This window comes from Pseudorasbora parva, chromosome 17 (genome assembly GCF_024679245.1).
Source record: "Pseudorasbora parva isolate DD20220531a chromosome 17, ASM2467924v1, whole genome shotgun sequence".
Taxonomy (NCBI): Eukaryota; Metazoa; Chordata; class Actinopteri; order Cypriniformes; family Gobionidae; genus Pseudorasbora; species Pseudorasbora parva.
Window position 1 is genome coordinate 37,455,955 of NC_090188.1, and position 26,772 is coordinate 37,482,726.

A 26,772-nucleotide genomic window follows, 5' to 3' on the forward strand; every position below is an offset into this window, starting at 1 on the left:
TGTTGATACATGTTTTTTCTTTAGATATATTGCATGTTCAGATATTCATACAGCAACAAAAATCTGGGGAACATGAAATCTTTTGTGGAAATTATCAAAAATGCTGGCGGTGGCTGGCAACTTTTTTTTACAAATATGCTTGCAGGGAAAGAGTTAATATACTGGACCAATGAGATTTCACTGTGGGCGGAGCTATTTACTGTAACACTTTTTTACTACATCTAAACCTTCACATTTTTTCTTTAAGATCAAATTAATGTTCAAAAAGAACTGTACAATGAAACTATGCTTTATATATTGTCCATAAGTTCACATCAGTGTACACCAACCTGGATAACACCAACATTTGGATCCCAATAGACCCTTTTCACAGATAGTTAGAAACACTGTACATCTTTTCATTTCATTTTCATGTTTTATACTTTGTGCTATATTACTTTGGAATTACATTTCCAAAAATTAGCTAAAGCTGCTGCGAGAGTGTTGAGGGATTGATGATGGCACTTTTCAAATCTCTCTCTCTTCTGACCACCATAATCATCACAATCACTTAATATTTTTTTTCTTTCCTTTTTTTTATACAGTCATAGAAACTGATTTTGGAGCAAATGGGAACACAAAAATAATATTTTTGTAATTTTTATTCTCCAAAACTATAATGACTTCTGCTTCTGAGAACCTCAGAAATGTGAAAAGGGCATCACATCTTTTGGTCTTGATTGAACAGCATAAACTAATGATGTTCCTGTAAACAACAGCAAACTGTATAAGAACTGTTTACACAGTGCGCATAATGCGCTTACGGCATATGTTGGGATAAATCCACAGACATGAAGAGGCTATTAAGAATATTCTGAATGTTTTTTTTTTTATTTTAAAAATAAAAATTATAGCATAAGTATGTTGCAAATGAATCCCACACCAAACACAATGTTAAAAACACACACAACTGAAAAAGATCTAACAGAAGATATTTGCCGCAGTGCGTCAGGCCCACACTGAATGAAGAAACAAAAGAACTGCTTTAGGCCTGTCTCCTGATATTTTCCAACTCAGCGAAATCCTTTTGTGCGAGTGAAAAAAGTTAAGTTAAAAGCTTAGCGTGGTATGTGAAAGCAACTGTCCAACAGTTGGCTAATACCAGCGAATACTTTTCACTGTATCCTCCCTGAACCCACAGCCAAAGACTCCACAAGTTCTACAGAGCTCAAGTCCCTTCTGATTTGTACAGTTATTGATCTAAAGGGATTATTAGACAGTAATTATGTACTTTCAATATAAAAATAACTTGAGCAGTCATTATTAACTTTTATACCACTGTATACCATCCATACTCTCATTCATCTGCTATCAAACATTTCACAGATAACTAAATAAAATACATTACTAATACAATCCTATTCCCTAAATACCATAAGGATGAAAAGTCATATCACCAGTAGAAGAATTAGTAGGAGTACAAGTAAGCCTAAGTTAACCCTTAAATATATAGTTTTGCTTGCAGATTGTTTTGAATTGTAACAAGAAGAAGAAAAACTGCCTGTTTAATTCATATTAAGATGTTAAGGGAGTGTTTCTGGTCTCCATTTGCTCTATATAAGTCACATAATGAGCTCGGCTACAGCTTTGTTCCACCAAACAGAAACATCAACCAAACCATTTGCAACAAGTGGTTTTGATGTTTTTGTCAAAGAGCTCTTGCATAACCCAAAAATATCCTGCCATCAAGATCGAGGCTGTAATTTGTCTTTACCGGGTGTGTCATTGTCTTACTCAGTGCGGTTCAAAGGGAAAACGTGATACATTTATCACATTAATCTGGCAAAATGTACAACATGATTTTGATAGCAAACAGTTCTTTAACTCAGGAATATCTGACCAATTTTGTGATATTTCATACAGGATTTATTTGGAAAAATATTAAGGTGATTTTTTTCATGGGCAACAGTCATAAAAACAATTCCTGTAAGTTTTGACAGCGTGTTTAAATACATTTACATCAGAAAAGTCACATCGACCCGAAGTGCCTTATTTACAATAGACAAATTTGCAAAATGAAAAAAGATTTTAAATTACATCAAACTTCACACACATGGAAAAAGAAACCACAAACACATCGATCACAAATAACATTTAAATAAAAGAAATACAAGCTTTCAAAAAACAAGTCAGTAACAAACATATTTGATGGCAGTGTTTTTCCTCTACTGATCTATGAAATGATCAGAGAACTTCCAGATACACACTGCAGTCAGTGCATATGCATACACAGTATTCGATTCAAATGTGTGTTAAATACATTAAAAATACAACCCATCATAGTGCAATGAGGTAAAACCGTCCCTACAGGAAGTGCAGCGAGTCCACTTGGCACGTTCCTGGGAAACAAACTTTGAGAGTCCGAGCCAGTATGGCCCAACGTCCTTTCCTGCAGTCACTGTGTTTACTTCAGTTGAGAACCAGCTCATTCTGAATATCACCTTCAACATAAGTTTCACAGCAGCAGTCACATGAAGGAAACCTTCCCTCTGGTTTGAGCAGCATTACTGGAGTAAAACCTCCTGTAGAACAAGATGAGCTACAGCTCCGTTGTGGCGTTACACCTGGAACACGAAGAAGAAACAGCGTAAGTTTAGCATTCAAATTTGCAGACTAACATCTCATGACTGCAAGCAAAGGAAAGCTTCTGGACTTACCTCGGTTGCAATAATACATTCATCCTTCTCCTCTGATAAAACAAAGACTGACTGGTACTTTGTGTCTTTGCACAAAGACTCTGTACGTTTCCTCTCTGAAGAATCACTGAAAATGAAAAGAATCGACTTTAGTACTGCCTAACAACACCCTCTCTGTAGTAACCAAAATGCATAGACGACAATATTTACCTTTTTAAATGATTTCTGTGTTTCTCCTCTGAGTCGGACTCGAAAGCCTCGCATTTTGTTGCATCGCTCTTCTCAGAGTCCTCTCTACCCAAGTCCTCCTGCTTTAGCTCATGAACAAGATTGTAATCCACTAGAGAGTAGCGAGATTTGAATCCGTTTTTTTCTCCGCCTGTGGCGTCGCTCTGAAAGTCTACTTTCTTGTTGATGTTCTTTAATTGTGTGGTCCCGATGACACTTACTGACAAGTCCTTGTCTCGGCTGCAGTTGTTGGTCAGGTTGTTCATGGTCTCGATCTCGTTATGGCTATCGACTTGCTGGCTCCTCTGCTGCAACTTAAGACGGATGTAGACGACCAAGACGGTGCCGCCGATCAGGACTAAAAGCACTAAAATAATCCCAGCGCAAACCGCCGTCCAAGGAAAGGCACCATCGTCCTCGGCGTACCTTTTGTCGGCTCCCTCAACAGCGGCTTGTCCCTGTGTGTTCTCTGGGAGCAAGAACTGACAGTTACGCCCTCCGTATCCAGGGATGCAAGCGCACACATAGCGTCCGTCCCTCTCATGACAAGTGGCACCGTTGTGGCACGGGTTCTGAACGCACTTGTTGGCCGCAGAGGTGCAGTTTTTGCCGTTGTATCCAGGTGGGCAAGTGCAGGTGTAGTCATTGAGTCCGTCTTGGCATGTGCCGCCGTTCTGACAGGGATAATCGGCACACTCATTGATGTTGTCTTCACAGTGTGTTCCAGTGAAACCCTCAGGACACTGACAAAGATACGAGTCCACAAGATCTAGACATTGGGCACCTACAATGGAAGCAAGACAACATGAGACAATGGATTTAAACACCCCCTCATCTGCATTTCAGTGATTAGACTGGGAGAACTCCACGTACCATTCGAGCAAGGGTTGGAGCTGCAGTGATCAATCTTCTTTTCACAGTTGAAACCAGCGTAGCCCGTCGGGCACTGACAGAAGTATCCCCCATCAGGGTTGTCAGTGCACCGTCCACTGTTGTAGCAGGGGCCGTCGGCGCAAGTCGTGGCACTCAGCTCGCAGTTTCTTCCGTAGAAACCAGGAGGACATGTGCAGCTGTAGGTGTTTTCAAGATCCTGTGAAATCCAAAAGTACGATTGAAAATAAAGTTAGGACACTGAACAAAACTCCTACAACACATAAACACAGAATGAAATGACTCATGTATTTATTCAAACTCACAGTGCAACTTCCTCCATTTCTGCATGGGCTGCCAGAGCATTCGTTGACCTCAATCTCACAGCTGTCTCCAGTGAAGCCAGGTCTGCATGAGCAGGTGTAGCTTCCCTGGCCAGTGTTGGTGCAAGTGGCCCCATTCTGGCACGGTTTGTGATGTGTGCAGTAATTAAGGTCTGCAACACAAAATAAAACATGTAGGTTAGTCTCTGCTGCTTCCAGAGTCAATGGACAACTCTAAACCAACAACTTACTCAGTTTACGATGTCAAAAGGCTCACCTTGGTTACAGAAGAGGCCTCCCCAACCCTCTTGGCAGTTGCATTGCCATGGCTGTTGGCAGGTGCCATGCAAGCAGCCCGGATAGCGGATGCAGTCGTCACAGTATTTTCCACTAAATCCCACTCTGCATCTAAAAACACCACAGAGGACCGGTTAGCATGTTGCTAACTTCCACAGCAATGAAGGTTGCATGTTAAAAATCTACATCACACTTACTTGCATTCACCGGGTTTGTCGCAAAACCCATGGTCTTCATCGCAACCCGGAAGACAGATTGCTGTAAAGATAAATAAGTATTTGTTACTACCAGTTTCTTACAGACAGACAAACTGACAGATTAATATTCAGGCACAGTTTTACCAAGCTGCTCAAAAAAATAAAAAAGTTCTCCTCACTACCATTGGAAGGACACTCTGGTTAACACAGTTGCACTCATACAAAAGCTCCCTAAACAAAAGCCCCTTTTTTCTCTAACTGTGGGTCAGAAGTCCCCTTTTTCACTATGTTCATCCAACCCCCTCCCCATAATGTCCCAGAGTCGGCGCAGATAAGGATGGACAGCTGGTGTACATGGTGCCAGTGCAGGACAGCTGCTCTATTGTCTACCTTCACTCTGCAGCTGCCCCCTTCCAACAATACCTCACCGCTCTGAGCCAATCAGCGCCGAGCGCTCTGCCAAGTAACCAATCAGGCGTTACATTTAATCTATGGCACGCGTGCCATTATTTGGCCAACGTCCCTCATTTGAATCACACAAACGCCTGTTGCAACCATAGCGACGAAGTTTGTTGTTTTTCTCGCGAAATACCGAAACATGCGCACTAAAAACTTTCAAATACAAAACGCAGGTGATAATAAATATTGTAGGCTACTTACATTCTGTGCAGTAATGTCCTTTCCAGCCGGAGTTGCAGATGATTTCTCCGCGCTCTCCGCAGGTGAAGTGGCCGAAAGTGTCGTCGCGGGGACGGCAGAAGACAGAGCATCCCTCGCCGTAGTAATGCTCGTCACAGACAAATCTGTACGAGTACTTCAGCTCGGTCCTCCCACCCACCTGCAGGTCTTGGGACCATTCCTCGCCCACGGTCAGATGCCTCTGGGTGGTCATACGACTGATCAGACGTTCTGGGTTTTCTGTGGACGATTTCATTTTAGCGTTACATTAATGCCGCACAAGAATGAATTAAAGCGCAACGTCTGTTAAATGCATTTTGCGCGTTGTTACCTGTCGACAGATCATCGTTGGAGTCGGTGTGTAACGCTTCGATAATCAGCGAAAAGGTTCCCTGAAACAGAAAAGGAGTGTTAATTTAAGAAATGCATTCCTTCACACTTTCCTGCTGATTTACATATCTAACGGAAGATGTGAATGGCGTGAGGTGTGATCGCGCTGGGGATTCGAGCTTCATTTTCCCGATTTCACACTTGCTTACTGCAGTAAAATGAAAGGTTTCGGAATTTCACACTGAGCTGACAATTATATTTCAACCCAGGGGATGTGACTTTTCCCACCCCGCCAACACCGCTAAAGCGTCTAAATACCCGCATCCTGAGTCCTTATGAGTCATTATTATGTGCTATAAACCACATCAAAACGGGCAAATTTATCATGATAGCCTACAAAGTAAAAACTACTCACCGGCCATGTGAACCCAAAGGAGAACTGAATGGGGTTGGTGAATGAGCTGTCAGGAAAGCTCTCGGGAACTTGGAAGGAGTTTGATCCGAGCACTGGGGTAACTGCGCCACCGTAGGTGCACGGAGGATCTGGAGATACATTGGCTTGGTAATGTTTCAGGCAGATCCTAAAAAAGGTTTTGCATTCACACTGCTGAGCCTCAGGCGCGGACGCTTTGCAGCAGTTTGCGTTGCCTGTAACCCCTTTCTTGTTTAGAAACTCCTGCAACTTTAGCTCGAAAACCCCAGAACAAAAACCCTGAAAAGACATGGAAATAGAAACAATTACTAAAAGATTGCCATCATAATGTGAGATCAGTGCTCACAGTTCAAATAAGATGTTGACTTTAATTACCTGGCTTATCACGACACACAGCAAAGCCGCTATCATAAGTCGTCCCATGGTGAAGATGATCTGAACTTTGTTGTTAAGCTTCCACGGGCCAGGCAATTGTATGAGACCGTGTCTCAATAAATCATTGAGACTCGAAGTTCTCCACTCAGTGGGAGGCAGCTCTGGTTGATGCTCTGTTGCGTTCACTTTATCTGCTCATGCAAGCCCATTAAAGTCTCCCTTGAAAAAAATAAATCAAGCAATTAAATCCCAAATATGGATATAAAGAGGAAACCCCGATGCGCAAAAAATGGGGACGAACAAATTCCCTCAGAAGGCGAATACTCCAAGTTGTCAAAAGTTTGCAGTCCACTTTAGGAAGCTGGAAAAAAAAATATGCAGAAACCCCAGGAACAGGGTTATCTATGTTTCGCTTATTTTCCGTTAATACAATTGGTGCGGAAGTGATCCAAACTACTGATCCAAACTTTCCTCCCGTACTCTGGTTTCCATGTGAGAGAGACTGACTGGATTGTGCGTGTTTAATGTCCCAGTCCTCCCGCAGCCGGTTATATACAGGCAGAGACTGCTAGGGTAATGAGATGCAAATGAGCTACTCCCCAATCTGGCTCTGGTTGTCACAAAGGGACACTTTTCAATCCACACCATCCCCAACCCCCCCAAGAAAAAAAAATCGGCAAATGGTCACTGAGCTGTAAAATGTGCAACCCTTTGCCACTGGAAGAGAGTGTGTGTGTGAGAGAGAGAGAAAGGGAGAGAGAAAAAAAATAATTTACATACAGGAAAATAAGCAACCTCGAGAATCCTGTACATCCCACTCTGACCTAAAACCACAAATTACATCACACATTGCAGGAATGTCACATTCCTGATAACGGGACGGGTTTTTTATGGTGTTTCTTACTCTGTGGATCTTCTTAAAGTCATTAACTAACCTGCTAACTTTTTCCTCTTTTATAGATTTAGTTAGTTTGATTAAATTATTTCGATGTTCATACAAACATATTTGAGCTAGTAGAATGTTCTAAGAATAACAACATCATTCTTTTCAATCACATTTTCAGAAAACAACAACAACAACAACAAACACATGTTTAACTAGACTTTAGGCTTTTATAGGACAGTTTACAGTTAACAAATTTACCCGCGACATTTGACTTCGATTCAGATGAAGAAAATTTCGAAATTCGAAATTCGAAAAAAAAAATCGTAGTTTAGCGTCTCACATAATCAGTTCATGTAAAGTGAACGTGCTTAGGAACCTTTTCAAACAACAGTGGTTTGAGTTTTGGCGACTCCATAAATTGAGAGTTTCCATCTCTAAGCTGGATTGTAAACGCCGAGCTGGTGTGTGTCGTTCGCGTGGCTGTCATTAAGGCACTTTGTTATTGTGTGAGAGCAGAAGAAGTCTCTCTCTCTCTCTCTCTCTCTCTCTCTCTCTCTCTCTCTCTCTCTCTCTCTCTCTCTCTCTCTCTCTCTCTCTCTCTCTCTCTCTCTCTCTCTCTCTCTCTCTCTCTCTCTCTCTCTCCTCTCAGCTGTATGGTAATTCACACAGCACCTGCTCCCCTCACAATGAGAAAGAGCTCCCCTCTCTTCACGTCACCCCTGACAAAAGTACCTAGAAGCAGCTTCTGTTGTTTTGGTGTTTTATCAATTATTTTGCGTTTAATTTGACGAGGAAGTTTCCGATGTGTTCTTTTAATCGTTCATATTGTTAAATGAATCGCGCTCTTTTCGCTCTGTCTCGTGAGCGTTTGTTTGTGTGTGTGTGTGTGTGTGCGTGTGTGTGTGTGTGAGGGTGGTCTTCATTAGCGCGTTAATTAAAAGCGGTTTTCAGTTCCAGAGGAATGCAACAATACGAGCATTGGTGACACAGTTACGCGTTGCTGGGAGCCAGATGAGTTGATCTGATGCGTGATGAAGAGAATGCGCATTCATCAGTAGGCTACTGTATAAGTATGCATTATTGTTTAAGCGAATGCGTCGGGATGTTATCGCGCGACAGGTGTCATAGCAACACGCTCCGGAGCTCGTTATTGAACCGCTGGCCGTAAAAAAGAGCGGAACCGTGTCACCCTGCTATCATCACACTATTCTTCGGCCTGACGTTGCACACATTTCCCGATTAGCCCAGCAAAGCGTCACTGAAAAGCATGTTGAAAACCCTCAGATTTATGCCCACTTCGCTTATTCTTTTCAAGCATAATTTATGCCACGCGATTCTGTCCTGGTTAAATCAAGCAGAAAGCTCCTTTCTCGCGTTCCTCTTCTTTTCTGAAGGTGGACTATGGGGAGACTGTTTAACTTAAGTGTTTCTATAGGGGGCTGTTGTACTTTAACTCCTGCCCACCAGTAGCCGCGACAAACAAAGCCGGGACTCGAGCTCTGACTCTTCATCTTTCTCTGCGCTTTAATTTTCATTGATTCTGAATACAAGAGGAGCCCTCGGGGACTCTCTCTGAAGACGCGGACAGCCCCCCAAGCCAACCATCTGCTCCCAACCAAATGGCGTTTTTTCACATCACAACTGCATGTCTCTACTGCCTCTCTGGACGGGGGCGCGCAGCCGCGCACGCGGGCTTCGTCCAAAACGAGACTGGAAGCATGCTAAAGCAGCAGAAGCGGCACATGAATGCCTCTGCTGGGCCATATGGTTAGGGATGCTGCAGTAAGTGGCCGTGGGAACACGGGCAGTAACGGCTTGTGGGAGAGTGAATCCGTCAAATTAAGTAGAGCGCAAATGGTTCTCAGTGCTTTGAATGAGAGAATGAGTATGGGTTTTCCAGTATTAAAGTGTGGTGGTATCATGCATGTGAATACATTTTAACCTTATTTTGTGTTCAGGAAAAGGACAATACAATATAGTAATAGCAGATCCCCCCATCATGACGCAGCAAGGGCTTGCGCTGATTACAATAACAAAGGATGTGTCGCGTGGCTGGGGTGGCGCGCTCATTATGAAAAAAACTAAAAAACGCACAGTGAATCAACTGCATCCGGTCTAGGAAGTTACTTTTTTGGAAATTGCTTGAATCAAATTCAATTTTGAGATGAGAGAGAGAGAGAGAGAGAGAGAGAGAGAGAGAGAGAGAGAGAGAGAGAGAGAGAGAGAGAGAGAGAGAGAGAGAGAGAGAGAGAGAGAGAGAGAGAGAGAGAGAGAGAGAGAGAGAGAGAGAGAGAGAGAGAGAGAGAGATTCTTCAACAGGCTTGAGGACTGTCGCGTGCCATCGTCCTTTAGGGAACATCTGCCCCTTTCCCTGGGGTGGTTTTGTTTATGTGAGAAACTTTGGTTCAAAGAAGAGGAAAAATCAATAGTTCACCCGAAGCAGAAAAACTTGTGCTGCTCATGTAGGCCACATTGAATTCCTGCGTCTGCCAACTGTTGGCAACACATCTGTTATTTTCTATTATGCAGGTGTAATTGATTGTATAAAAAGTTGAAGCGTGAAGAAGAAAAAATAAAATACATTTTACTGTTTTTACTCTCTAATGAGAAGTGTTGGGGGGGGGGGGTAACGCACAAGTAACTTGCCTTACGTAATCAGACTACTTTTTTCAAGAGACTATAAGTAACGCATGCATTAATTTTATATTTACACCAAAATATACCAAAAATAGCTACTTTAATTTTTTTAAAAATATAATTTCCCATTTATTGAACGACAGCTCTCTTGTCCCCATGTTCAGAGAAATCAGTGACTACACAGTAAAATCTAATTAGTTAGACTTATTTAAAAAGCATTCAAACTGATTGTCTTAAAAAAAAGTATAAAGTGAAATACCTGCCCCAAAATAGAACAACTTTTTTGTTGTTATTAAAACAAACAAACAAGTCCCTCCCAAGTAAGAAAAAGTAGCACGTCAGCGTAACGCATTACTTTTCTTAAAAAGTAACTAAGTAAAACAATTAGTTAATTTTTAGTAGGACTGTAGGAGTAACGCAATATTGAAACGTATTACTTTATGTTTTAGTTTATGAAACTCTATATTATTATATTAGATAAGCCTGCTGTCCTAATTTAGTGCTAAGTTAAGTTAGTAATATGTATTTTGCAAAACATGCAGAAAAAAAAAGCCTACTACATACGGGGAGAGATAAGGTATAGGCTGTCAGGGTAAGATGACCCGGAAAATTGTTTTCTATGACATTATTTTGTGTTGAATATCAAATATTTTGTGTCTGTATGTTAATGATGGATTTGTGGACACATTAATGTTTTATAGATTTTTGGAGTAAAAGTTATAGCTTTCATTTTGAAGTAAAAAGATAAAATTAGACCCTTGGGGGTAAGATGACCCCCCCCCCCCCCTCCATCATTGTTACTGGTGTTATTTTTAAATCTAATAATAATAATAAAGTTATTAATAATTATTTTAAGGAATTGGATTCACATTTCAGACATCTCTGTTTCCTGTAAAACTTAGTTGAGTGAAATCATACAATTTGCATTCATAGTATTACTATTATGACATCATATTTAATCTTCGATTAAAATATGGACAATTAAATATGTAAATATTCATATGCCTGTAGCCTATATAAGTAATAGAATTCAGATGAACATTCAGATTTGGTTTTACATTTTATAAAAAAAACTAATAGGACTATTTCCTATATAATAACACATTGGATGCATCTTGCACATAATAAAATTATGTCTAAATATGTTACAATTTAATAGTTAATACTCATTGTTCTTAAGGGTGCATCTTCCTCCATGCTACCCTACAGTGTTTCATATAAGTGTTCACATAATAGAATAATTTTATCTATCTGATTGGTTGCTGAGATCGGCGCGGCGGAACCGGAAATGAGCGCAACATTGTAAACACTCTCCAACTGCTTCAGCTCATGTTGCAGCCGCTCGCTAGAGAAATAACTCTTGATTCTAGTCATATTATTCTTGACGCCCCAACGAATAGTGAGTCAGCTTTTGTTTCTTTAGCAACATTGGGTTAAATATCTGTGACATTAAGTGATGAAAGAAACTAGTTTTTCATTTCCATTCTGGCAGCGACGCAGCTTTAATGGTGAAATTCCTAGCACACACACACACACACACTGGTGGTCACAGAGCGTTTCATTCAAATGACCTGATGTTTCTCAGGAGGCTAAACGATTATAATGAGTGAGGAATACATAAGACTGCCTACTAAGAAAGATAAACAGACTGTCCGCAGTTTACGGATTAATAAGACATGGGACATAACAGGAGCATGTTGTCAATATGTAACTTCAAAATCAAATGAAAAAACGGTTTGAGACTACATAATGGTTTCGAACTGATTTGAGCATGGTCTACTTTTGAGACCAAAACTTGTGTGCGCTTGAAATAAACATATGTTCATTTTGTGGTACTAATTCTTAAAATCCCCCTCGACATCTTCCCCCAGAATCGAATATTAATTAAAATTACATTGCTTTATTTTAGTCCGTGTGGAGAACAGTTACCGCTTTTGTTTTTAGAGGGAGATATGTTTTGTATCGGTGAGTATTACATGATGGCATCATATTACATTCTAATGGAAAGTGAAAGTGAAAAATGAGTGACATCCATGGCTTTCATTCAACTTCCCCCCATGGTAGAGTTAAAAAAGCAAACAAAACAAAGCCATTACATATTGTATCGACTCCCAAGTATCGTGATATTATAGGTGTATCGTCCCATCCCTAATATTTTAATCTATATGCATTATTGACTAGCAGGTGCACTGAGATTTTTCATTGTCATTACTTTGATAAAAAGAGAAAATCTTATGAAAGGGGGCATTAATGTTAATGCACACGTTTCATTTTAGGTGGATGAACTTGCAGACGACCTTTTTACGCAGCTGAACATGGGTGTGAAGGGATTGCAGTACTTTATGGAGACTTGTTGCCCAGACACTTGTGTGCCAGTGGACCTCAAACAGATGGCACTGAATCATGTCACAGCCCATCCGGACAGCGCCGCCACACTAGTAGTGGACGGAATGGCCTGTTTAAGGTACTGGTATCGCTGTCAAGCTTGGGTCCATGGCGGTCAGTGGCAAGAGTATATACATATCCTTCAAGAATTTGTTGATGCATTCACGGCTGCCGGCATACGCCTAGTCTTTTTCTTCGATGGAACAGTCGAGGAACAAAAGCGGGCAGAATGGGTGAAGAGGCGTCTGAGAGTCAACCAAGACATTGCAAGAATATTTCAGCACATTAAGACTTGCGGGCAGCAGCCACACAGCAGAGACCTTTTCTGCCTTCCCTCTGGACTCGCAACCTTCTCCAGATTTGCCCTCAAAAGCCTTGGCCAAGAAACAAGATGCTCGGTCCGAGAAGGAGATTATGAGATTTCCGACTATGCTTTGTCTCACAACTGCATGGGCATTCTTGGTCAAGATACAGACTTTGTTATCTACAACACAGTGCCATACTTGTCCATCAGTAAACTCAATTTAAACGATATGACAACAGTGCGTTTCTCCAGAGAAAGGTTATGCCAAGTTTTAAATCTTCGTGTGACCGACCTTCCTCTCTTGTCCTGTCTGTTGGGTAATGACATAGTGCCAGAGCAGCAAATGCAACGTCTTCGCAACAGTGCTTTGGTGTCATATCGAAAGAAACACAAGCAAGTTCAGGGAGAGAAGGTCTACGCTGTTGCAGAATTCATTACCGTTCATCATCCCAGCAGTGAGGAAACATTTGGTGTTTCCTCACTGCCGTTAGTTGAAGCAGAGGAAGAAGCTTTAGAAAAAGGAATACGCATATATTTGCTTCCAGGGCAGACGTCCCCTTGGCTGAAGTGCAGCCGTCCCTTTCCTGAGACTGTGAGTTCGATGGAAAAGTATGTACCCGCTGAAATATTACAGGTAAGAAGGAAAAATGCACAGTGAGGTCTAAATGTTTGAGACCATATTGAGAATATAGGATTCTAAATCTAATTTAAGCATGCAAATAAACAAAGTTTTATCATTTCTTTTGTAAAAGAAGACCCATTATGCCGGTGTCCCCAGAATGATGACGTTTTAGTTTAAAATACTCCGCAGGTCATTTATTTGACTATGTTGTAAAGAGGTGGATCTCACGAAAATGCGTATAAATAGTAAGAGTTTGCAATGTTGTGGAATGTATGTACACCAAAACTAATTTTAACGTGCATATGATACGCACTTTATGGCATATTATACATAATCACCCACCCCACCACCCTAATCCTACCCAAGAGCGTTGTCATATACACGCCATAAAGTGCGAATCAAATGCATGCGGAAAAAAACAGCGTAGCATATGCACTGCAAAATTTTGCCGGTAACATTCTACGCCATTGCACACTCGTAGTATTTATAGGCATTTACATATGATTGGGTTGGTTGTAAATGCAAATTTTTCCTGTGCATGTATCTTTAAATGCAAATGAGCTGTTTGCTCCTCCCCCTCCTATACAGAAGAGGGCAGAGCCTGTACATCTCATGCCTGAGATACGCAGCCAAAAACTAAAAACTAAGTTTTGATTATCATCTCTACCATAGTCACGCTCAGTTCTTCATCATTACGAAAGTTTATTATCTGCATGCGTTTTAAAGCCATATCAGTCTAAACTTCTGATATATGGTTTTCTGAGCGCACACACCCGAAGCACGCACACAGAAAGCTGGCCGTCAGACTGCGTGTCCCGTGAGTATCAAGCGCTTGAACTGTCAAATACACACAAGGTTATTCAGTCGGTTATGCCTGTGAATGTAAACAGCAAGTTAAGAAATCCCACGTGTATATATGATCTGTGTATTAAAGTGACAGCAGCATAATATACAGTATCTGCTTGTAATAATCAAACAACAAAAGAAAAAGAAAACAACTCAATCTCTTGATTGAATAACTTTAGTAGCTTTATGAGAATACATTCCTTACTTGAATGCTGCTGTTAAATACTCTGGCGAGGAGATAAACATGGTGGACCGTGTACTGCTCACTGAGGGCGGGGTTTATGCTAATAGGGCAGAGTCTTTCAGCAGTCGTGGGCGGGGCTAGAACGGCAAACGGCTTATTCTGAGACACTGCTTATGATTTATGGGGATTAAAAAAGAGGAATGGGTGTTTTTTTACCACTATAGGGTGGTTGTGTACACTCTGCCAACACACAGTTATGTTCAAACACCATGTAAAAGAGAATTTTGCATAATAGGTCCTAATTTGATAATAATAATATGATTTGTATTCAAAAACATTTGTATTTCACTCAGGCTTTTAGATCCCTCTGTATTGAACAAACACACCAGATCCACCAGAAGTGACATGGCTTTGTTTCTATTCTTACTTATTAAATGTTTCCATGTTGCAGGCGGTGATAGAGAAGCACACGCGGGCAGAGTGTTTCCTGATCTATAATGTGTTATATGATGGAGTCGTTGAGTGCAGTAACACATTGGAAGATGAGGATGAGGTCGAATTACCACCGCAGGCAGTCTTATATCTGCCTGTCCGAGAACGCATCTATGGCCTGTTACTGCCAGTGCAGCCAGGTGTGTTTCGTGTCTGTATTTAACTTAACATTTATGGAAAATGTAGTGTTTTATGTTGTTTTTCTGTGACGTATGTAACTGTGAAGAGGACCTCATGATTGCTACCAGGGATGTCCCTGAAGCCGAACACTATGTTTCGGAAAATAAATAATGGATTCTACGGAGCCCCTAAAGGGACATGGTGATAGCAAAAAATATGAGATGGGAGGAAAAAATATATTTAAATGGTTTTGGGTTATATAGTTGGGTAATTATAATGTGTGTATAGGGACTCGTGGTACTGACACTGACATGCACACACTTAATAAGTATCTTTGCTCCGTCCCTGTAATCAAAGATACATCAGGAGGGGACTTGTGTGAACTTGAGACAGCCAGGTATCCCAGAATGCATCTCGCACCAACCAGCAAGCATCAATGGCCCAGGAGAAAACCCGCATCATTTATCACCGCATCATCACAAGTAGACGAGGAGACACATTCCCGTTTACACCTTTATATACACACCGAAGAAAATCACAGTATATATGCGCATATTGCCTGAGCCACATTACGTTTCATATTTTTTTAAATGAAAAGAGGCAGGGTGGTGTTTTATATCATATTTCATTTTAATATATTAATATACTAATACATTTTATTAGTATACAGTGGGAGTGACATTATCAAGTACTGTGCTGTTCCATTTGCAGAATTACCGGACTTTTGTCCTCTTGTCCTTGGGAGTTTGTACTCCTGAATCCAACTTGCCAAGTCGTAACTTTGCTTACCAGGTATTGACAAATGCCTAATTTCTCCTGTATAAACAAAGCATTCTGCGGAAAAACATTACGAATGGCCCCCACAAAAGTTTGCTGTTAATTAAAACCAAACATATAAAAATTTGGTTTTGTTTTGTAAATATATAAATATTAGATGAAAATTAGAAATGTTGCCTTAACATCTAATTGAAATAAAATGTTTATTTTGAAGTACAAAGTTACTAATGTGTAAAACTGAAATAAAAATACTTTTTAGTAAATAAATTATATATAAAAAAATACAATCACTTAATAAAATGACAAAAACAAGCTATAAAATCTTTTATATTTTAAATTAAAATATATTTTAAATTAAATATATTAAATTATTATTTTTTTTATATTTCAAAGTCATGGAAATTTAATAGGAAAATGTAAATGATCAATAAAAGTTGACTAGTATAGTTTTTGAAAGGTTTTTTGTAATTCTTATCCATTGGTCCAAAATGTAGCTAAGCGAAGATTTTTTTTTGTTCAAATAATTTTGAGGAAAACTAGACTTTGTTGGACTTAAGGTTTTTATGCTCTTAGGATAATAATGATCATTATTTTAATCTAAATATTATTTGTGTTTTTCCTTTCTTAACGATAGAAATATATAGGTTGTACTCTAACTCTGTTGTTTACAGAAAATAAATCTGCATTGCTCTATAAGATTCTGGGAAAAGTCTCATGTCTGTCCAATATTTGTGGTGTGGGCAAATATGTGGTGAATGTGCTGTTGAAAAGAAGGGCCAGACCGAAGGGGACAAAACATATCAGATTTCAAACTGCGAGGACTACACTGTAATTTTGGAAAGGCTCTGTCAGTCAAATTATTTCATAACATACAAGCTGATTGCACAAATTCCCTTTGTGTGCTACTTTTAAAGGACTAAGATGCTTTCAAGATGTTTTTTTTTTCCTTGCGTTATTTTTGCTCTCGATTGACGCTAACTTTTATCTCTGTTTTATAGATTGTTTCGGTCATACTGTTTCAGTCAAGGAATGGTTCGTCTTCCCAGGAAATCCACTTAAGGAGCCTACCAGAGTCACTCCAAAAGCCCTCAACTATACAAGTACATAATTCATAAAACTATATAATAATAGTTATGTTTCACATATTTGTTTTTGAAGTGTGTGTTCGGCATACATTTACCTTTTAGTTGTGAATTGAAGTGAAGCGGTGCAACTGGTGCTGTAGGTCATGTGACAACAGCCCCTCACTGCAAAAATGCTTTTCTTACTTAGTATTTTTGTCTTGTTTCAAGTCCAAACATCTAAAAATTATTAAAACAAGAAGTCTTTATTAGATAAGCAAAAGTAATTGTCTTGTTTTGGGGAAAAATAACTCAAAATGAAGAGAGTTTTTGTTTAAAATAAGATAAATAATCAGCCAATGGGGTAAGCAAAATAATCTTAATTCCAATGGAAAGCAAGATTATTTTTCTTGTCCCATTGGCAGATTATTTTGCTCATTTTAAGCAAAAGCTCTCTTAATTTTGAGTTATTTTTTTCTCAAAATAAGACAATAAATTGTACTTTTCTAGTAAATGTTTCTTAATGTAAGAATTTTTAGATATTTTGACTAGAATCCAGACAAAAATACTAAGTAAGAAAAGCATTTTTTGCCAGTCACTTCCGATGACTGACATTTACTGGTATTTTGAAGCTGATGTGTGAACAGTCTTTTTCTGGTAAAAAGCCAGAAGCCGTTGTTTGTGCAAACAGCATATATTTGTATTTACCGGTAAGTCATTCTGGTAATTTTACAGTAATATACCTGGATTGCTCTGTGAAAGGGGCTAATGACAACATGGTATGACAACAATCCCGGTCCCCGATCTGAATCACAGTCTTCCCTTTATGAGATCTATTATCAAGAATATCCAGACTTGAGAAGCCTATGATCTTTGGCACCATTTAAAACACAGTATTGCATTAAACAATCAGTCGTCAGAATAGTCCTTTAACCCTTAGTTAAACTTTAAAACACTACATATGTTTTAAAGTGAGTGATTTTGCAGTGAGTGATTTTGTCTTTGTCTTTAACATTAACAGAGACAGCAGCAGGTATTTACATTAGGCTTTAAAGACAGCATGAAATTAAATTTTACAATTCGTATTTATATATGTTATATTGTAGTGTTTACTATAAATGATTTATCCTAATTTATCCTATACATAGGGGATTATACCCCTATAATCTTTAATCAAATGCATTGACCTCCCCTCCCCCCTCGAAACGACTTATCTTCTCTCCTGGTCATGTGCTATTGCGCGCTCTGTCTCATTTCTGCGCCGCCTCTCAGACGCCTGTCGCTGAGGGCATTCAAATCTGCCTCCATTTTGTTAGCAACGGCCAACTTCCAACAATCCAATCAATTCCCGAAGAGTGAAATCAAGAGCCGCCCTAAATTTTTTCTAATTTCAGAGGCCGTTTCACTTGGCTATACGTCACAATAGGGAGAAAAAGACAGTCTCAACTTCCGTTTCATACCGACTTTAAGACCGAATGCATTGATCTAACATAATGACACGCATCCCATATCTTGCATCCATCCATCATAGACATCCTCCACACGGCTCTGGGGGTTAATAAAGGCCATCTGAAATTAATCCATGCCTTTGTGGTTCATATAAGTTTTATTTTCCTTTACACACTGCACACAGCAACAACTTTTAATAAAGTGTCCAAAACTGCCTGCCAACTGACAGACGAACTGACAATGGCTTTCTTATTTAGGTTTAAATAAAAGGTAATGTGGTGGATAAACATTCGTAAAACGTTTTCTCATAACATGTTAAAGCTGCGATCGAAATACAGAACATCACAAAAATATATAAAAGAACATTTTGATAAACAAACCTAAAAAAAAAAAAACCTGCCTAGAGAGGAAAAGAACACTTTGAGTGCGTTTACATGCACGTTCTTAAGCCAATTGTGCCTAAAGCGGGTTTCACACCGGACTGAAGCTCAGTCTCATCTCAGGATCTCACACCGGACGCCCACATTACATACACGCGAGCTCAATTTTAAATCGACTTCTGACAGAAGAGCTGCACGATGAGTGTATCTTGTAGCACAGGGTGAAATCAGTACATTGATGATTTTGAAACAGACAGTGGGTTATAGGATGTGGAAATTAATGGATCTTCAACAACGCTGAAGTGAACGACGATACAATTGTAAATGGACAAACAAGCAAACATGACACACTAGCATATTCAAACAAAAGCCAGCATATATTAGTTCTGTGAAATAAAACACAATCAATGTGACTCGCCTATCAAGTAAAAATTAAGCAACCTCGGCATCCGATTGCAGGCCTTCCCCCTCCGTCAGTTCTCTCCAGCGCTGGAAAGCTGATACTTCTTACCTGATCGTAAGTCTTCTTTTGTTCTACATGTGTTTTTTTATCTGCCATCTCTCTATTTCTGTCTTCGCTCTGCTAATGTCCGCCCTGTGTGTCATGTCTTTTGAATAGTGATGTGCACCGAGCGCTCTCTTCTCACCATCATTAATAGACACGACCTTTACTGCTGATTGGCTACAAGTTTGTTTTAGTACTCGGTCCAAGACGCTTTTATAAAGCAGTTTTGAAATAAAATCCCACCTTTTACCCCTCGGAGCCGTGTGGATTACTTTAATAATGGATGAATGTGCTTTTGTTGGCTTCAAATTTTGGACTCCCATTCACTGCCATTACAAAGCTTGGAAGAGCCACGACATTTTTTATACGTCTCTGATTGAATTCATCTGAAAGAGGAATGTCATATACACCTAGGATGGCTTGAGGTTGAGTAAATCAAGGGATAATATTCATTTATGGGTAAACTATCACGTAAAATAAAATGTAACTGACTTTCTGTATGTAAATACTCGCCAAGAGAGGGACGTTTTGGCATATTTTGTGTAGATTTGACTGTTTAGGTGTGGGCATGAAACACGACGAAGACATAAAAGATAAACAATCTCTATGATTTGCTTGAAAAGTATATTGTGGATCTTCAAGATCGATAATGATAGAAATACGTCAGATTGCCCACCCCTATAATACACACATTCATACATGTAGAACATTTGTTTTTAACGGTTAAGTTTCAAACCCAAATGCAGTGGCTACTTATATCATGCTATTTCGGGTGCAGCAAAAGATATGTCTTGAAAATTAAAGTTTTCTAGTTATGCTCAGCTAATATCCATCAGCTAGATTTGTGAGTGCAATAATTTTTCAGCAGCCACAAATGATTGAAATAATCATAGCCAAAGTAAATAGGAACCCTTTTAGAACTGTTATTTAATCCTTAATTTACTCTTATACACGCCAACCCCACAAGTTAAATTTGTGGTGAATTTGTGATCAACAGAAGGGCCCCCTGATCTGATGGCTCTGTGGTTTAGGACAGACCCAGAGGTGAAAACAGTCCAAACATCAACACTCCTGGATGTCTTTGACCTGTATGAGTTTACTGAAGAGCTGAAGCAGTTTGACAGCCCTTTGATTGCTGTGATTTGTCTTGTAACCTACATTGCCATTCAGGTGTGTTTAACTTTTCATCATTGATGCCATGGACCACTGAGGTTTTCGCTTAAATGTAAACAAATGGCTTTGTTTGGGTCAATTCACGCCACGTATGCTCTGTTAGCCTTTATTTATTAATGATTTGGACTCATTGCATGTCAAAAGAGTTCACTGGTGTGTCTTCAACACTGTTTATTGTGTGTAGCCCTTATCAGACAGCTCTGATACCCTTGCATTGTGTATAGATGTGTGTGTGGTGACGCTTGATGCTTGTTGTGTATACTTGAAGTAAAAACACTGTTTGCTCTTGGATCTAGGCAAGACAGCTTTCTCTGGAAGACGTAGATGCATATCTAAGCCAAGCTGTTTGTGTCAGATTCAAATCCTTCACAGAAATGCAACAGCTCAGGGTGAGTCACTTGAGCCACCTCTGCCTTTCTGAAACACTGCTTTTACACTCACGCACTCACCCATTTTAACTGGGCTTGGTTGGAGTATTTTTACTGAACAACTGTGGTCATGCTTGTTATTTTGTAACGTAGCAAAAAAAGACTTGCCCATTTAACATTTAGTTCGATTACTAGGTACAAACCTTTCCTGTGCCCCCTAAAGTGAGGAGTAAGATGCAGTCACAGTTGTTCACATGATTTTCTAAATCCAGTCATTTTAATAGGAATCACAATGATCTGGAATTGTGTGTGATGGCGAAGGGTTTCCTTAGATTTTGCAAAGGGATTTGCCCCGTTTTAGTCGATCAGATCACAAGTAGACAAGGCAGGCACATTCCCGTTTACACCTGGTGTTTTAATCCGTCTCTTTTATCCACTTTCAACAACTTCAGTCCAGATTTCTTCAATGGTAGGGTCTACGGGCTGGAAAATGAATGGACTACTTCAGATCCGTCGATCTACTATACAAAATAATTATGACGTCATGAGACGATGGGAAAACATACAGAGAGCAGCTGCTTTCATTTCTGCTCTGACAGACACAAGACCAGCCAAACGCTGTGAGTGTGTGCTAGAAATTTAGGAATGGGGAGAAAACATTGTGCTAGGTACGTTTTTCAGCTTCAAACCATTTATATTTACATTTACATTTAATCATTTAGCAGACGCTTTTATCCAAAGCGACTTACAAAAAAGGGGAGAGCAATAGAAGCAATGAAACAAACAAGGCCAACAACCTGTAAGAGCTGTAAGAAGTCTCAATTAATTAGCACAGTACACAATTTGTTTTTGTTTTTTTGTTTTTTTATAGCCATCTACAATAGCCACCTACAACAAAAACTCACGTACGCAAAATACAGAACACTGGATTTTGATAGCCATGATAACAACCCATTAGGACTTAGGCTATTGCCCCAGCTGTTGTCATTAATGCAGATTCAGTGGCGCAGTGGGTTGGTTTTGTATGGCATTCTAGCAGCAATAGCCATCTACAACAAAAACTCACGTACGCAAAATACAGAACACTGGATTTTGATAGCTATGATAACTATGTAACATACCCGCCTGAAGGCACAAATCCGGATGAGAGACGTAGATATGATCCAGGAGTGTGCGCTTTTTGGTCGTTGCTGTGGTGATCAGTAAGTGCTATTCTGTATTGGTCAAGTGCAATTGGAAAAGATGTGTCTTAAGATGTTTTTTAAAAATGGCTACAGACTCGGCAGCACGAATTGAGATCGGCAGGTCATTCCACCAGGTGGGAACGGTCCAGGAATATGTCCGTGAGAGCGATTTCATGCCTCTTTGGGATGGAACCACGAGGCGCCGCTCACTTGCAGAACACAAGCTTCTGGAGGGTGTGGAAGTCTGAACAAGTGAGTTTAGGTATATTGGTGCAGAGCCAGTAGTTGTTTGGTAGGCGAGAACTAGTGCCTTGAATTTGATGCGAGCAGCCATTGGCAACCAGTGCAGTCTGATGAAGAGAGGCGTAAAATGAGCTCTCTTCGGCTCATTAAAGACCACTCTCGCCGTTGCATTCTGGATCAGCTGCACGGGTTTGATAGTGCATGCTGGAAGCCCGGCCAGAAGAGCATTACAATAGTCCAGTCTGGAGAGAACAAGAGCTTGAACCAGGAGTTGTGCAGCCTGTTCTGATAGGAAGGGTCTAATCTTTAATGTTGTATAAAGCAAATCTGCAGGACCGGGCTGTTGCAGTAATGTGGTCAGTGAAGTTTAACTGGTCATCAATCACAACTCCAAGGTTTCTTGCTGTCCTTGATGGAGTTATGGTCGATGAACCAAGCTGAATGGAGAAATTTTGATGAAGTGCTGGGTTGGTTGAGAAAACAAGTAATTCTGTCTTTGCAAGATTGAGTTTAAGATGATGCTCTTTCATCCAGTCAGAAATGTCTGTCAGACAGGCAGCGATACGAACACTGACTGTAGGATCATCTGGGCACCAAACCAAACTTGGGTCTCAGCCGACAAAGTTTAAATCCCGTCTGGCTAGCGCGCTTCCCATAACGTTTTCTCATCAGGTCAGTAGGAGGAGAGTAGACAGTCTTTTGTGGTTGGTCGAACACATTCGACTGCGTGACCGTCTACGCTACGAAAGCAACCCTGTCAAATGCCTTTTTGACTACCTCTGGAAGAGGTTAAAAGTGGACAAGCTTAAACCGTTTTAGACCCTGTTTACACCTGGATCTAGTGTTGATCTACAAAAACGCTTTTTAATACCTGGTGTAAACAAGGCCTATATAAGCTGTTTTTCATTCATTGCTACAATATTGAAAATAAACAATTGTTTGCCTGGAAAATTTCTCTAATGTTGACCACACATTCACATCACAAGAAGTGCTAACAATAGACCTTAGTTAGTGTAACTGTGGAAGGATAAAAGAACAGTGTGTTCAGTCGATTGAACTGTTTTCAACAATATAACCAATTGTTCATGCTGACATTTAAACAAGAAAAAGAAAACCTCCAGTAGACAAAAACTCCATAAAGCTGATGTTGTGAGAATTATATGATCTAAGACCTTTATAGGATAAGTCTTGTTTTCCGTGTAAAATTCAACATGGTGTCTATCCCAACTAAGGTCTATATCAAGTTTCAAACAATGTCCAAAACTGTCCGGGCTACAACAAGAAGGGATTTATGAACAAGTAAAAGCATAGAAGAAAAATAGATGTTTTTAAATAAGAATCAACGTCGGCAGAATGTATTTAAGTGCTTTCATTTCTTAAAAACTGCGAGGGATTTGGCTATCTGGGATTGAGCAGATCATATCCACCAGGGGAAATCCAAAGGGATAGTTTACCTGAAAATTGTAATTACTTATACACATTTATTAAATTAGCGTTGGAGTTTCATTGAATTGACAAAAAAATGCATTCAGACTTTTTTCAAAGAGGATCGAAAAGCATGAGGGTGAGTAAATACTAAAAGAATAGTCATTCAATGTTGGAACATTAAGCCGTGGTTTGATGTGAACTTTCAAGTGTTTTTGATCACATTACCTATGACTTAAACAAGCTACAGTAGATGACAAACACTGTGCCTACAAGTTAACAAATCATGGCCTTTTTCTTGAGAGATCAGATTCTTTTGCTATTTGAAAAAAAAAAATGGTGAACGAGACTGGAGGGATAATTTCTGGTTGCTTGTGACATTCCTCCCAAAACTACTCTAATTGTGGTTCTAACCTGAGAGTGATGCTCTGGTGACGGGCTCCGCGTCGTCCCCGCCGGCGACCACAGGGCTATTTCAGCTCCCACCCTAATTTAAGCCTGCGTGCTATTTCAGACACGGCCGCCAAGGGCGGCCTGTGGCTTTGCAGTGCTTGGATTGAGAGCCCTCCCCACAGCACAGATAATGGATGATAGAGGGACAAATTAGAGCCTCTTGGGAGATATCCAGGAAGCCACCTCCTAATTTACAGATCCTCCTGAGTCTACTGCTGGCCTTTCTGCGTCTGGTGTGAATCCCTCCAGTCTGTTGTATTCAGATGCTGATGCATATCTCACCCTTGACTCATGAAACGTCAAGCTGTTGACAATACAAATGTACTGTTAAGTTAAGTATTTATATTTTTACAGATTGTATGTTTGATTACTTTAGCTATTGTGGTTCCCAAGCAAAGAATTTCAATCCCCCCAGTAGACAATGACTGACTCTGTATCTTTTATGCGCCGTAATGGCTGTTTATTGTGAACTTTGCTGCGGTATTTATTTATATATGGTCTCGTGTGTTTACGTTTTGGCTCAAGTGAAGTGATATGGCTCGTTTTATGTTGTCCACAATATGCTGGGCGATGAATGATAGCGTTGAGGGATTGTGTGTTTAGAAGGCGTGCACCGCAACAGGTGTCGGATTGCTGGCTGGCCCAGAGGCGCGTGTGTGCTCAAGGCGCAGTGGCGACAGCCTGCCGCTGGCCAGATGAAAGTGTGTAAAGCTCTCCTGCCTCTCATGTGCCATGGGGTGGTGGGAGCACCTGTTACACACACCATTGTTGTCTCCCATCGGGAGTTACACTGTCACATCTGCCCGAAATGTGAAAAGGGCTGGGGGAGGGGGTGTATTAGGAGGCAGAAGAGCCAGACAGATGGCAAGAGAGTCTCCAGGGGCTGCCTGATTACCCCCGTCTAATCAGTTTCCCCCTGCTTTGCTTTGTCATAGTAAGGGAATGTAAATGCAAGCTAAGGATGCCACTACACAGCATCTGTACAGGATGACAATCATAAGGAATGTAGCGATACTGATTCTGAATTAATTTAATGATTCAAATTATAAAACATTTACATAATATATGAGTGTGTACTGTGTATAATTATCGTGTTTTTATAAAGACACCAACATGCATGTATATATTTAAGAAATATTTGTTATATTTATATATAAAATATGTATATATATATATGCACAGTACACACTCATATTATGTAAACACACACTTTTATGTTAGATGTGATTAATTACGATTAATCAATTGGACAGCAATATATATATATATATTCTATTTGCAAGAATTTACATTTATTTTGAAAGGATACATCAAATTGCTTATTAAAATATTTCTAATTCAAATAAAATAGAATAAAAAAAACTTTTGTTTTGAACTTTCTCTCCACCAGTAATCCTTAAAAAAATGTATCAGAGTTTCCACAACATTTTAAGCAGTTAACTGTTTTTATTGTTTCATTGCTGATTTTTTTGAAATGTTTCTTGAGCAGAAACTCAGCATATTAAAATGAATTCTGAAGGATTACGTGACACTGAAAATTGAAGTAATGATATTCACATTTTAAATTATAATAATATTTCACAATATTGATCCAATAAATCCAACCTTGGTGAAATATTTTTAAAACATTTTATTTATTTTTTTAAACCAGTTAAAAAATCTTACAAACTGCAAACTATTAAACAGTAGTGCTATATATATAGTTTGTCATTTAATACAAAAGTAATTGTCTTTAGACAGATTCAAATCGATTCATACTGACAATGTTTACATTTAAGACTTTTTGACCAGAACCAGTTCAGAAACTCTTGAGACAAATAATTTTGGCATTCAGTTCCGTTAACAGTTCTGCACAACAAACACACAGCGCGACTCACACAGTAGTCCAACTAGTGAACAAAAGACTTTGAGCACAGTCAAAAAGTTTGAGCATTTCAGAGACATTATATTCCTTACAATAAACAATTAAAACAAATCTTTTGCATTGTGCTTGTGTGAACTGAATTTGGATTATTGATGGATGAAAGCAGCCATTCAACAACCATTAACGGAGCCAAATCATTCATTCCAGTTTCTTTTTTTTAAACAGGTTCTTGACTCCCGACACTTTAACTGCACAAAGCTGAGTTCAGATACAGCCCACCGTGTTTATTTAGTAAATCTAAAATTGAAAGTTCATTCAAATGCCACACAAAATTCAAACAAGCCTTGTCTTGTCATGCACTCATGTTTACAGTAGTAACATTGAGCAGATGTGCATTAAGGTATGGCACAGGTGCAGAGCCTGACACAAGGCTGTAGTTTGCCATTAATGCTGAGCTGTGTGTCCTCAGGGGGTCCAGCGGTCCCTCAGGCATCTGGAGCAGCTCTCATTGTTCACTGCTGAAATGCTTGCAGAGCAGCTGCTGTTCTGGTTTGTTGTCCCACTCTATACCTTTACAGCAGCAGGGTGGCATCAGCTTTGTCCTGAGGCCTATTGACTTCCACGCTGAGCAATTAGCGGCTTTAAAGGTGCTTAGACTTTTACGTGTCCTTTTAAGCGGTTTAATCAAAGCCGGTCTACTTCATCCCACTCTCTAAACCTTATGCATAACAGTGAATGTGATTAAATGCTGTCATTTCACTGAAGAGGCATGGTTTCAAAGAGGAAGTCAGGCCAGAGTAAACAGCGTAATATATCAAACGATGGCCTGGCTCTCAATCTGTGCGCCTGGAAGGCGCGGGCAGTGGGTTGCTGCTGTCACTTCGGCTTTATCTCCAGCCTCCCTTTTGTTTGCTTTAGTCAAAGCTGTGTTTGAGAGCAGAGCAGGTGGCAAGCCAATTTTACATTTTCATGTCACGGAACCTAATCAGCCCCTCTCTTATCTCCTGT

General features: G+C 39.8%; 2 protein-coding genes across 3 annotated transcripts in view; one reads left to right on the forward strand and one right to left on the reverse strand.

The window, feature by feature from the left end:
* Positions 1–1,447: 1,447 nt before the first annotated feature.
* dld (deltaD) lies at positions 1,448–6,912 on the reverse strand. The gene is made up of 11 exons (XM_067422598.1): positions 6,407–6,912; positions 6,014–6,310; positions 5,600–5,660; positions 5,251–5,508; positions 4,591–4,651; positions 4,374–4,504; positions 4,100–4,269; positions 3,777–3,993; positions 2,886–3,687; positions 2,697–2,802; positions 1,448–2,603 (listed from the first exon to the last, which is right to left on the reverse strand). The coding sequence occupies exons 1-11, from the start codon at positions 6,452–6,454 to the stop codon at positions 2,598–2,600; spliced, it is 2,157 nt and encodes a 718-aa protein (XP_067278699.1). The 5' UTR covers positions 6,455–6,912; the 3' UTR covers positions 1,448–2,597.
* Positions 6,913–11,204: 4,292 nt separating this feature from the next.
* Positions 11,205–26,772, forward strand: part of fam120b (family with sequence similarity 120 member B) — a 30,170-nt gene continuing 14,602 nt past the window's right edge. For both annotated transcript variants that reach the window (XM_067422599.1, XM_067422600.1), the window contains exons 1-6: positions 11,205–11,328; positions 12,206–13,252; positions 14,722–14,902; positions 16,658–16,759; positions 20,052–20,224; positions 20,524–20,616. In XM_067422599.1, the coding sequence (XP_067278700.1) occupies positions 12,245–13,252; positions 14,722–14,902; positions 16,658–16,759; positions 20,052–20,224; positions 20,524–20,616 (1,557 nt within the window). In that variant the 5' untranslated portion in view covers positions 11,205–11,328; positions 12,206–12,244. The remainder of the gene's footprint in view (positions 11,329–12,205; positions 13,253–14,721; positions 14,903–16,657; positions 16,760–20,051; positions 20,225–20,523; positions 20,617–26,772) is intronic.